This window comes from Clupea harengus, chromosome 17 (genome assembly GCF_900700415.2).
Source record: "Clupea harengus chromosome 17, Ch_v2.0.2, whole genome shotgun sequence".
In the NCBI taxonomy this organism is placed as follows: Eukaryota; Metazoa; Chordata; class Actinopteri; order Clupeiformes; family Clupeidae; genus Clupea; species Clupea harengus.
Genome location: NC_045168.1, coordinates 10,357,361 through 10,370,069, shown reverse-complemented (window position 1 = coordinate 10,370,069; position 12,709 = coordinate 10,357,361). Strand labels below are relative to the sequence as shown.

At 43.4% G+C, this 12,709-nt stretch overlaps 1 protein-coding gene across 1 annotated transcript in view; it reads left to right on the top strand.

Annotated features, from left to right (window-relative positions):
• The window catches only part of col11a1a (collagen, type XI, alpha 1a), a 78,750-nt gene extending 67,242 nt beyond the window's left edge, over nt 1-11,508 (top strand). The window contains exons 55-67 of the mRNA XM_031583937.2: nt 3,165-3,218; nt 4,186-4,293; nt 4,673-4,726; nt 4,962-5,015; nt 5,443-5,550; nt 6,832-6,885; nt 7,017-7,052; nt 7,219-7,272; nt 7,661-7,901; nt 8,373-8,485; nt 8,809-8,877; nt 9,420-9,653; nt 10,042-11,508. Coding sequence (XP_031439797.1) covers nt 3,165-3,218; nt 4,186-4,293; nt 4,673-4,726; nt 4,962-5,015; nt 5,443-5,550; nt 6,832-6,885; nt 7,017-7,052; nt 7,219-7,272; nt 7,661-7,901; nt 8,373-8,485; nt 8,809-8,877; nt 9,420-9,653; nt 10,042-10,188 — 1,326 coding nt within the window. The 3' untranslated portion in view covers nt 10,189-11,508. The remainder of the gene's footprint in view (nt 1-3,164; nt 3,219-4,185; nt 4,294-4,672; nt 4,727-4,961; nt 5,016-5,442; nt 5,551-6,831; nt 6,886-7,016; nt 7,053-7,218; nt 7,273-7,660; nt 7,902-8,372; nt 8,486-8,808; nt 8,878-9,419; nt 9,654-10,041) is intronic.
• Nucleotides 11,509-12,709: the final 1,201 nt, after the last annotated feature.

Here is a 12,709-nt window from a genome sequence, read left to right as displayed (position 1 = left end):
TACCCAAAGTATATATGCTGGTTTGTAGAAAAAAATACATCATGTCAGGCTTAAAACCACACACATACCCTTATCTATCGCCTTTGTGTACCAGTCTCTAATAAGCAAAACCCAACATTTCCATCCTCATCAATGAAAACCATAGGGGACAGGCTCTATCATACCAGCCTTTCCCCCGGTAGATGAGAGCACTCAACAGCGTAGAAAGCCATTCCATTTTGCAGCCAGGTCTTGCAGCCCTAAGCCCTAGTCATCAAGGCGGCGAGAGTGGCTCTTATCTGTGCTCCAGCAGGTCATCAAGCCTCAGCCCGCACAAAAAAAAAGAAAAAGAAAAAAGAAAACAGAAATAAAGACATCTCACAGGCCCTGCTGAGAAACTGATGTCTGGTATTTAATCTTTTTAGGTGTTAAATTGAAAAGTCGTTAAATTGACGAACAGGCGTCGCTCTCCTCCCTGAAAACTCATTTCCCCTTTCGCGTGGCGCTGGGGCTCCCTCGGAGTCAGACACAGATATCACTCTTGACACCATATTGATCAGTGCACACTGAGTGACAGAAATGGAAATGTGGGGAGAAAAAAAAGAGGAGTGGGGGAAGACAGAGTCTTTCTAGCTGCTGTGTGAAGGCGAGGGGAGGAGAGAGAGGGATGAAAAGAGAGAGTGTGATAAAGAGAGAGGGAGGAGAAAGAAGAAAGTTGTCATTTGTTTGATTTGAGATAGCTCCCCAAAAGGGCTCATCTGCTGAGATGAGCCTCATGAATGTCAATAGTGTTTCTTTTTGTCGTCCGCTTGGCCGTCCTGATTTGATGTGTGCCTGGGTATGCTGTAAAGAGAGCGATTTCCCAAATGAATGTGTACTCTTGAAGTGAATAGGAATTTGAAGAAGTTCTGTTACATTTCTCAACCCAACCACTAGTTACAGTACAAAGTGCTGTGTATGTATTTTTCAGCGGTAGTCCAGTTTCATTGTACTGGCTATGTGGCTTTTGGATATAAGGAATACATTAAATCATTTTCGTTTGTGACACATAATGCATTGTTGTACCTGTAGTAGTTCACCAATCAAACCTGGTTAGAAAATGGCAGAAGGACCAAAGTTGTGAATTGAACCTTTAAGGTATTTATGTGTTTGCTGGATGCTGCTAAGCTAAACTGGTTTCAGCATCTCAGCTGTTATTAAATGGAATGGAATACATTACTTTGAAAGCAGATTGGAATTTACGAAGCACTGGCAAATGAAGAGAGCAAATCATTCCTTCTCCAGTTTTCATGAATGGGCGTAAATAAAATTATTTTCAAGACCCGACACAGTGTTTAAACAGATAGAGTGCAGTTTCTAATGGCGAAGGGATTATGTCAGGGAAACTGCTTCTTCATCACAAAAGGTATTTACTTCAAGAGGACAAAATGGGAAAAAGGAGGAAAAAAAACACAGACTGATTTCTGCAAGTCCCATGCCATTTGCTCCTCCGCTGTTGTTTTGTGTAAGATGCGAGGTGTTTTTGCTTTGTCAGCATTTTGCCAGTAGCCATATCAAATTAAGTTGAAGCTCTTTCTTTCTCTTTCTCTATCACCCCTTCTCTCTCTCCCTCCCGAGGCAGTGTCTGAATGCTTAAAGCATCCTGAGATTTATTTAGTTATTTAAGAGTTTATTCACAGTCTCTGTGGCACTAACGCCAATGTTCCAGACATCGCTGTGAGGCTTCTTTTTACAGCCATAGAAATTAGCTGAGCTTGTGTAATTGACAGTCCCACTACCTTTTCTTCCATTGACAAAAAATTCAGAAAGAAATTCAGAAAACGAGTCAAACACGCTCTCTCTCATTCTCTCTGAGAAAAGATGAACCTCCGTGCGAAAGACAGCATCAGTCCAGCCAAACGTGACCACGTGTCATCTCCCCAGAGCTCTCTCTTGAGTCATCGGGAGTAGGAAGAATCTTATCTTTAACCGGGCATGTCAAAAAGTGTGAGTTGCGAAAGTTTCCGCGTCTCCCCCGCTGTGATGCGGCCGAGAGGGCATTCTGTCGATACAGATTGGGCTGATGTTGCGGCATGCGCTCGAATCAGGGAGGTGTCTCTCATCCTGAAGACCCCGGGTAAAGCTTTGATGAGGAGGCATTGCAGGCAGTTCTGAGAGTCCCTGGATAGAGTCGAGCAGAAACAAAGAGGGAGGGGAGAACAGAGGAGAGGAGAGAAAGAGCGAGAAAAAACAAAAAACAAAAGAAATGAGAACGAAATTGAGAAAGACATACAGTAAGAAGGAGAAAGAAGGAAAACAGAGAGGAAGAAAGAAAGAAAGAGAGGAAGAAAGGAGTCAAGTAGGGATTGGTGAGAAATAGTAATTTGTTGGGCTGGGAGTTATTGAGCAGCAGCATCAGCGTGGAGCAGCGGAGTGTGTGTGTGTGTGTGTGTGTGTGTGTGTGTGTGTGTGTGTGTGTGTGTGTGTGTGTGTGTGTGTATGTGTTAGATTGATGCGTGTGGCAAGGAGGGCTCTCAGGCCGCCAGCTCTCATGTGAGCATACAAATGAGAGCCCTTTACTCAAGACACAGCAGCTGTCTGGCTCAAATGAGTCAGTCTGTCTCTCAGCCGCATCTGTGTGAACAATGGCCATCCTGATCACAGGTCTGCCAGTCTCAGGCAATAGGGGGTCTCTACATGACCTCACTGTGAACCTGAAATACCTCTGTGTTAGCTCAGTGTCTAAACTTAAACCCTTTCAAAGTTAAGTGAGAGTGTTGGTGAGGCATGTCGTGTTTTATTTCACACGCTACATTTCACATGCAAGTCGTTATTAGCATGAAGTTCCTAACAGTTTGGAATGAAGAAAACAACATGGACATGGCAGCCCCAGCTAACTTTTTAAAAGCCTCTCAAGCATCTTCGCTATCATCTACAGCTATGCCCCGGTGGATGAGTTAATTGGCGCGGCACGTCTTACGGTCTTCATGGTGCCATTATGAGTGTGCTTCTGCCCCGTCTAGTCTATCTGCTGCACGTCAAAACATGACAGTCAAACTCAAGGGCTGCACTTCGCCATCCCATTCGTTTTCTTCTTCATTATCTTTTTTTTTTAATTGTCAATGCTACAAAGGAGCAATACTGAAGCTCATCCCTCTGTCTTCTCTCTTTCCCTCCTCTCCCCCCCTCCCCCCACCTCCCTCCAGGGACCACCAGGAGCTGCTGGAGCAGAGGGCAGACAAGGAGAGAAGGGCGGCAAGGTACGCTAACACACCCAATCAATTCAGCCGCACAAACACACAGGAGCAGCCTGAGGGAGCACGGCCTCAGGAATAAAAGCAGCAACTCTCTGAGGACTGGCAGAATAGATTTAAGGCCACATGCACACACCTATACAGACACACACGCACACACACACAGAAACAGAGATACATGCACACACTCACTCAGAGACACACATAATAATCAATAAACACATGAATTGACATACACATATACTTGCACACAAACTCAAGAAAACCCATAAATGGACCCATATACATATGCCCATACATAAACACACACACACACACACACACTCATACATATAAACCAAAAAAGCAAATATACATTCACATTCACACACATGTCCAGTCAAACTCATGAAAAGTCATATCCACTGACACTCACCCGTACCATTGTCCATTGCTCAGGAGACATGTTTCGTAGTTTGCCAGTAGTTATCTTCAAGCAGTGAGGAAATGGCAGACTTAAAAAGTACTTGCACACAGAAAGGCACACACAGACAGTATATACATAAGATGGCACTTTAATGGTTCGCTTTTAAAACTGAAATATAGCGCACTTCATTTCCCTCTCATCATGTGCCCAGGGCCTCTGCTGTGCATCTTTAATGTACATCAAAAAGAGAGAACATTCCCACCTTTTGATAAGTGAGGCGCAGCATGATACCCAATGGGATTTCAGTCAGATCAGTCAGAGGAGTGGGCTCCTGCTATCTAACTTGATAAAAGTTTCAGTGTTTGATGGCCACGTCAAAGTAGACACACACACACACACACACACACACACACACACACACACACACGCACACACAATACGTAGGAGATGTGAGGCTTGACTTTGGCTGCCCTGGATGAATCTCCACTAATAGAGCGCTATTGTGTCAGTATATCATCTAAAAGGGATTGATTGTGATGTGCCCCCCTTTTCATTCTCTGTCTTCAGGGTGAGGCTGGAGCGGAGGGACCCGCAGGCAAAACCGGGCCTGTTGGTCCTCAGGGTCCCAATGGAAAGCCCGGCCCAGAAGGCCTAAGAGGAATCCCCGGCCCTGTCGTGAGTACTCTGCTCTTGGCTTCAACACACTCACAAATACCCACTCAATATATTTATATTTATATAGTATATCCATTTATGCTGACATACATGAACACACATCCATCCATATCTATTCTCTATAGTCTCTCAAGCATACACATGCTGTGCGCGCAGCCTTCTGTAGGCCATGCCAGCAGCAATACTTATAGAAAAGTCAATAACTCCTACAAGCCTGAGCCATTGTTGTGGGTTTTTTCCTCTTGCCTTTGTTTATGTGAAGACACATTTTTGTAGTATTTCAGCTATTAATCATCAAGCAGTGGGCAGGAAATCAATGGCAGGCCTTTAGTGGTACAGGAGGCAGTAATGCAGCATGTAATTGGATGCATTTCCACAGGGTGAACAAGGACTTCCTGGCTCCTCCGGACAAGATGGCCCACCTGGACCTATGGTAAGGACTGGGTCATTTTTATTAAGCTTGCTCTCTCTACCTCCTGCCCTCCCTCTCTCTCCCTATGTATCTGTCTCTGGCCATGTCTTTCAATTCACTCTCTTCCTAACACTCCCCAACTTTTTGTCTCTCTCTCTCTCTCTCTCTCTCTCTCACACCCTCTGTTCGTGTGTGTGTGTGTGTGTTTTTTTTTTTATTTACATTGATTTCTGAAAACCATTTATCTGATTCATAGGGACCCCCTGGTCTTCCTGGTCTGAAGGGAGATCCTGGCTCGAAGGGAGAGAAAGTAAGTGAATCTCAATTTCACACTTTATGTGGGGTCTTAAAACTCAGAAGTTAGCCCATTTGCCTGTAATTCAAGGACTGAGAACTAAAGTCTAGTATTTAAACACTGGAAACCACGGAGCATTGATTATTCATTCACAGATTTGCAGCTATTCTCATTACAGCAACAGTCAATAGAATAGTTGGATCAATTTCACCATATAAATGTTTAAATCCACATCGTTCCTATAAGATTTGCTGAAGTGTACACAGAGAATTGATCCTCACAGCGGGCTTCCAGGAGATTTATTTCAGCTTTAGTAAATGCCACGACTAATTGTATCGCGCCCTATGTGGGGAGAAAGCTTATGGAGTTTGTTCCTCATAGAGATGCATTACAGAAGGGCCTGTGTTAACAGACGTCTCTTTTTTTTTTTCTTTGTCCCCAGGGTCACCCAGGTCTGATTGGTCTGATCGGACCACCCGGCGAGCAGGGAGAGAAGGGAGACAGAGGTCTGCCTGGTCCACAGGGTACCCATGGAGGCAAGGGAGATTCCGTAAGTACCGTACCACAAATCCCATTCTATACCTCCATCAGGGGACAGATGTTCCTTTGACTCTCTCTCTGTTTTTCAGTTTTACTCTGTCTATCCCCATCTCTCTTTCTCTGTCTGCCACAACCGCTCTATCTCCCTGTCTATCTCTCTCTCTCACACACACACATATACACACACAAAACCTTGGATAAAATGAAAGGCTAGTACTCAGAAATTTGAGGGCAGAAAAATGGAATGGAAACAATATTTGTTTAGAGACTACACTCATCCTTATGTTTTATGCATCCACTATAAAAAAAAAAAAAAACGAATTGCAGTCATTCACATCGGGTCCACTTGGTTCACCCAGTCATACATGGCCGTGACTGAAAATGGTACAGAATACAGTAGATAGGCGAATGCAGATCTCAAGTGAACCCTCCCACCATGCTTATTGCCTCTGGCATTGAGTTAACCTGATGTGAAAGATGGGTACCTCTGTTGTGAAGAAGCAGGAGGCCGATGGGGACTCATCCGAGGGTTCAGGGTTAGATGCAGATGAAGAAGCGGCATTAATGGGGTCTCATCCATTTTTAAACAAATATTACAGATTGAGTGAATATGCAATTAGAGTTGGCTGTGGCCTCTCCAAACCCCCCCCTGCTCGGTGATTTGAAGCAAGGCAACGGCTGAAAAAAAATTGCATTTAGATTAAGCTTAATAAAATGTCATTGTATGTGTGGGTGAGAGAGAGAGAGAGAGAGAGAGAGAAAAAAAGAGAATAAAATAGAAATTGAGTGAGTGTGTCACTGTGTACAACTGTATTTGTGTGCGCTGTGCATACTGTGTATCCATAAACATTAGCAAACACTGCAATCCCTACCATGTTCTTTTCCTCGTCTGCAACTGTCAGCAGATGGCAGGCTTTGTGTACCAGCTATTACCAGAGAGTCACATTGCCTTACACTTGCCCTATACCCTCGTTTACACTATTACTGCCTTACACTTGCCCTATACCCCCGGTTACACCATTACTGCCCATCACATAGAGCAGAGTGAACACACTAACACGCCCTGAAGAGAAGAGAAGGGAAAGGGCTGCACTCGTCCCCCCTGCACACTGGAAGGGATGTGCTCTCTCTCTCTCTCTCTCTCTCTCTCTCTCTCTCTCTCTCTCTCTCTCTCTCTCTCTCTCTCTCTCGCTCGCCACTCACTGCCCCTCCTGATGTGCCGCTGGGAGCCAGCTGGCCACAGAGACTGAGAGCTGCTGGTCATCATGGTCTCTTTGTTTTTTCTCCACAGGGTCTCGGTGGCTCCTCTGGTCCCCTGGGTCCACCTGGTCCTCCTGGTCTGCCTGTAAGTCTCACCCATCACAAACAGTGTTTTTTCTTCCCATTCCCGTCTTATATCTATCAAGTGTGTCTATCAAGGAAGAGAGTACAAACTGTGTAGCATGGTGGTTTAATCACTGTGTGCCTCTTCCACAGGGTCCTCAAGGTCCAAAGGGTTCCAAGGGTTCATCTGTAAGTACAAACCATCTGCTATGTTAATTATGCTTTTTAGAGGTGTAGTTGTACTTTAGGGTATTTCTTTTCATAACATCTACAGTGAATCCAACACAGTGACTGAACGTCACTGCCTTCATCATAGTACAGTTTAACGCCTAACCACAACACTGTTATGCTCCAGGGTCCCGCTGGTCAGAAGGGAGACACTGGTGTGCTTGGACCTCCTGGACCTCCCGTGAGTACCATCCTTATTACAAGATTCTTCCAGGCTCCTCTCTTGCTCGTTTTGTCTCTGAATATCCTTTTTTTTATATTAACAATTTCAAGATTGAATTTTGCAGTTCTCACATTTCATTAATCTTTGTGTTATATTCTATGTTGCCATTTTGTAATGCTTGTCAATCAAGTAGGTTACTGAATCTTTCACACATGTACCTCTCAGGCACTGTAACCAAGGCACTATATATACACCTATATAAGGCCATTATGTATGATATGCAACCTTGTTTACTATTTGCAAATCTCTCACAAACAAACCCAAAATGTCCATCAGGAGGTCATGAGATGAAAACCCCTGTGAGTTCCACCTTAACCGCCCCCATTTGCCCCTGTCTGCTCTGCAGGGTCCCCCAGGCGAGGTGATCCAGCCTCTGCCCATCCGCTCCAACAAAAGGAGCAAGCGCTCCAGCGACTACCAGGCCGACGAAGCCATGATGGACTATGGCGAGGGCATGGAGGACATCTTCGGCTCCCTCAACAACCTCAAGCAGGACATCGAGCGCATGAAGTACCCCATGGGCACCCAGAACAACCCAGCCAGGACCTGCAAAGACCTGGAGCTCTGCCACCCAGAGTTCCCCGACGGTAAGGGAGAATGTGCCCTCCAACATCCCAGGCTTGCATTCAGGGCACACCAATGCTACCCTCGTCCACACCATCCAAATGAACCAGGCTAATTAGCCTAGCAGCTATGCAGAGAGCATTTTTGGATGGGACTTTCAGTGTTTGCTGAGTGTTGAGTTTGAATAACATTGACAGTAGCTTGGATTAATATTCACAGGCAGCAGAGCGAAAAAAACCTCCACTCCTGGCAAATGAGAACCCTACAAAATGACATTTCTCACAATTAACTTTTTAAAAGGGAACACTTTACTTCAAGCTGTAACGTCAGTGTTGTTGTTTGTGTACACACCACGTGATCTTGTCATAATGTGATAAGAGACCACCTGGCACATTTTTTTTAAACACAAAACCATCTGAAGTTTTGATCCCCATATCCGTAATCAGATCTCAGATCAGTTTGTTAAGTCTGATTTTTGTGGATGTTCTCTTCAGGCGAGTACTGGATCGATCCAAACCAGGGATGCTCTGGAGACTCCTTCAAGGTCTACTGTAACTTCACAGCAGGAGGCGAGACCTGCATCTACCCCGATAAGAAGTCGAATGGAGTGAGTGACATTTTCCACATCCCCCACAGGGAGCTTGTATGTCACTGTGCTGCTTGCATCTGCAGCACGATTTATTCAAATATTTTACACAGTCACGCATATCTACTATAGCAGATGAATATGTATTTGAATTCTAAAATTGGATCTCTGATATAGTTGTTTTACATGGTGGACACAACAGCTGATTTGAATTGATTTTGAAAGATTCTCAAACCACTAAATGACTGCAGCTCAATCCAATTTAGTGTTAATTTAGTATGTTTCTTTCTCCTGTGGCATATAATATCTAATCAAGTTATTTTCTCTTTCCATGACACCTGCAGGTTAGGATATCTTCCTGGCCCAAGGAGGCACCAGGTTCCTGGTACAGCGAATTCAAGCGCGGTAAAATCGTAAGTGTCATGGCCTTCAATCTCTCTCTCTCTCTCTCTCACTCTCTCCTAGCTTTCTCCATGTCTCATTTTTAATGACAACCTCTCCATCTTGAAACTGAGCTGAGAGTAGCGCTGCAAGGCCACGCCAGACAGCACCAGGACGTCTCCAATCTGTCTCGTCGCAGCTCCTCCAAAGAAAGCGAGACACAAATAGCCGTTAATAGCGAGCCCCACAGTCAGCACCAGCTCACACACGCTGACCCAAGGTCGCCAAAACCCCCAAAGAGCACACGAGGACGGACACTGTGCACATCCAATTTAGGTTTCGAATAGCCAGAGGATGATAGAGGTTATGCAATTTAGCAGACATTTTGATTTTAGATGGTGCTTTACGCCAGCTTACAGTGGAGTGGTCTGGTGTCCTTAAATAAAACAAGACTTTGTGCTAATCTCCTGTCTAAGAGATTGTGTCTCTCTTTTTTATGTCCTCTTCCGCCCTCCCTTCCTCTATCTGCTCTCCCTACATCTCCCCTTCTCCTTTTCCTCTCCCTAAAACACAGCTATCGTACGTGGACGCTGAGGGCAACACGATAAACCAGGTGCAGATGACGTTCCTCAAACTACTGACAGCCTCAGCCAGGCAAAACTTCACCTACAGCTGCCACCAGTCCGTGGCCTGGCACGACGCCAGCACCGACAGCTACGACAAGGCGCTGCGCTTCCTGGGCTCCAACGACGAGGAGATGTCCTACGACAACAACCCGTACATCCATGCCATCTCCGACGGATGCGCGGTATGAACACACACACACACACTGAGCCCTAGACAGAAGGGGACAAGTGGACAGTGATGATTGTGTGATCAGAAAGAGTGCACTATATTAGTCAGTGCATGCTGTTTGTGCATTTAGAGGCTGGCTTGTTTTGATTTTTTAAATAGTGGTGATGGGTTTAATGTATAGAAATTACATTGTATTTTTTATGGAAGGGATTTTTCTGAAAGTTATGCTTGTTTCAGACACCTAGCTTTTAGTGGGAGTTGAACTACACTGATGGAGCATGTCTGTCACCTGTTAAATATAATTTATTTTCAACTCTCTTTCCCACACTCTCTCTCTCTCTCTGGCTGTCTCTCTCTCTCTCTCTCTCTCTCTCTTTCTCTATCTCTCATCTCATCTACAGGAGAGGAAGGGCTATGGAAAGACTGTGATGGAGGTTAACACTCCCAAAATTGATCAACTGCCAATCATCGACGTGATGTTGAATGACTTTGGGGATCCCAATCAGAAGTTTGGATTCGAAGTGGGACCTGTCTGCTTCCTTGGCTAAAGTCCAAAAGTAGGAACAACAAATTTGGCAGGGAAGGATGGGTCAGCACTCAAGAGTTAAGACTCTTTTTGGTACCACCAACACCACCATCACCAACGTCATCACCACCAACACCACCACCAACAACCAACCCTTCGCCCTCCCCCACCCCCTTCATGCCACATGCAAATTATTGAATAAAGAAAAAAGAAATGGTGTAGCGAACATGTCTTGCCATATGTGTATGTATTATCCATGAAAATACTTGTTGCCCTTGTAGGGCTAGAATCACATGACTTAAGCCTGTTTATGGAGCAAAGGTGAAGGACATCTGAAGGCGTGGCAGAGAGTGGTGAGCGGGAACTACCCATTGGAGGTCAAAAGGTCAAAGAGGAGGGGCCTCAGCGGCCCTCATTCTCTTGGTGCTGTGCAAAAAAAAAGGAAAAAGAACAAAAAAATGAACAAAAACAGTGGTGCTTGATCAGAACATAAAAAATATATATGTTATGAGGTGCTAAGAGAAAGAAGAAGGTGTATTTTGATAAAACTGTAATTATTATTTTGTACATTACTGTTATTTCTGAATCCACTTTCAAAACTTGCATGTCTATCAGAATCGCATCAGGCTCTTAATTTCAACGTGAACAGGAAGAGAAAAGACAACCATGGCAACAGCATTTATAACTTAAAAAAATAAAGAAATTAAATAATTATGATATTTTGTCGATGAATACTGTGTACCTTTTATGAAGCCAATAAAAGTGAGCATTCAAACAATTCCCTATTTCTAATTATAACATATAATTGCCCTTTGTATATATTGACCACACACAAGCTCTGGGTCACAAGTGGTTTGGCCAATGAGACCACAGTGAGCATGACTGGAAGACTCTCACCAGCACTTGCCAAACAACATGCTTCACTAATGTTGTTTCTGGTGCTTGTTTTAAGCAATAATGGCATTCATTTTCACTTATTTAAGTTTATTTGATTTTTTTTTTAGTAAATTCTTGTCAGATTTTTTTTTTCCACTTCATTTTTTTCTCTGTTGTTTTTGGTCGTATACCTCAAACTTTCTTGATAACCATTAAGATGCCAGGATGGTATGCCCTGTATATACCTTGGTTACACAATTAAGTTTATATATTTTGGGTGGGGATTTTTTAATGAAAAAAAAGAAATACTTATCTGTTAGGCCTCTTCTGTTCAAATCCTTCTGTGAATGCATTGATAAGCCCTTTTCAGTGACCCATTTTTTGTAACTAAAATGAGAAAATGTTTTAATGTGCTTTTTATGGTTCATTTAAATATTAAAAACTGGATTCTAAAACAATGCCCAAAGTGCATGTGTGCATTGTGTGTTTGTGCTGGCCTACCTGAAAGCAGCCCGGTGACTGGTGGAGTTATGGTGTCACCATGGAGTCGCAGGTGTGTGATTGCTAGTGGTCGATGGATGCTGGCCTTGTTTTGATAGTTGATTTTGCAGTGATGCTTGTTTTCTTTTATTTATTTCTATGCCTTGTCTTCAATAGCTTAGTGAATCTTCGGGGTCATGTTCAATGCTATCGACCAAACTGTAATCCCTGACAACTTGCAAGGCTTAAAAATAAATGTCTGGTAACTCATGAGAAAATGCTGTTCAAACAATTACTTTTGTTTTTCTTCAAATATAACAATATGTTAACAGCTAGGCACATCTCTGATGTCTAGAACATCTTCTTATCTGCCTTCTTATTTAAAGAGGAAAACTTGTTCAGTCACCATGATATATGTCTATGTAATCTGTGTTGATTTAAATTCTGTGCCCCCTCCAAGGGTGCACCATACTCACTGCCACAGGAAATGTGAAATCCATGTTTACATCTGAATGATGAAATCGGCTTCAAAAGAAACACACGTGGCACTCCCCTCATTCTCACATTGCTCATCTGTGAGATCTGGAACACTTTCAAAACTTTCCAAGAGGCAGTTAAGGATGTGATGCTTTACTGTAAGTGTGATAATTGTAAGACCCAGTTCCTTCCTTACAGCATATGCACTGTGCAGATGGATCACCTGTAAGAGCTCAAGAAATTGGAAGAACTTCTGTCACAGGGGCAGAGAAGAAAAGTGGATGAAGAAGTTTTGAAGCAGAACTGGAAAAATGCACGAATGTGACACAATAACTTGCTATGTCACTCATGCAAACACATGCATCTGGAAATGTTTGAGCATAATCGTATGATTAAGAGATAATACAAATCCAAGACTTCTTAACTATCTGAGACAACTGGGCTGGATGGTTCTATAAACATCTGCTATCTATGCAGGAATAGAGTATGACCTACAATTAATTCTTTCAGTAGTTTTGCAATGCTATAAAACAATGCAGATGCATTGAGTATCTTTTTGTTCACTAGGAAAACTTAGAGAGTAATGATTGGATGATATATATTGCTGTTAAATCATTTACTACACAGGTTTCCTCAACAAATTGTCAATGTGAAACAGTGCTGGATTGCAACATTTACCATCTTTATGACCAAACTACACAATAACATTC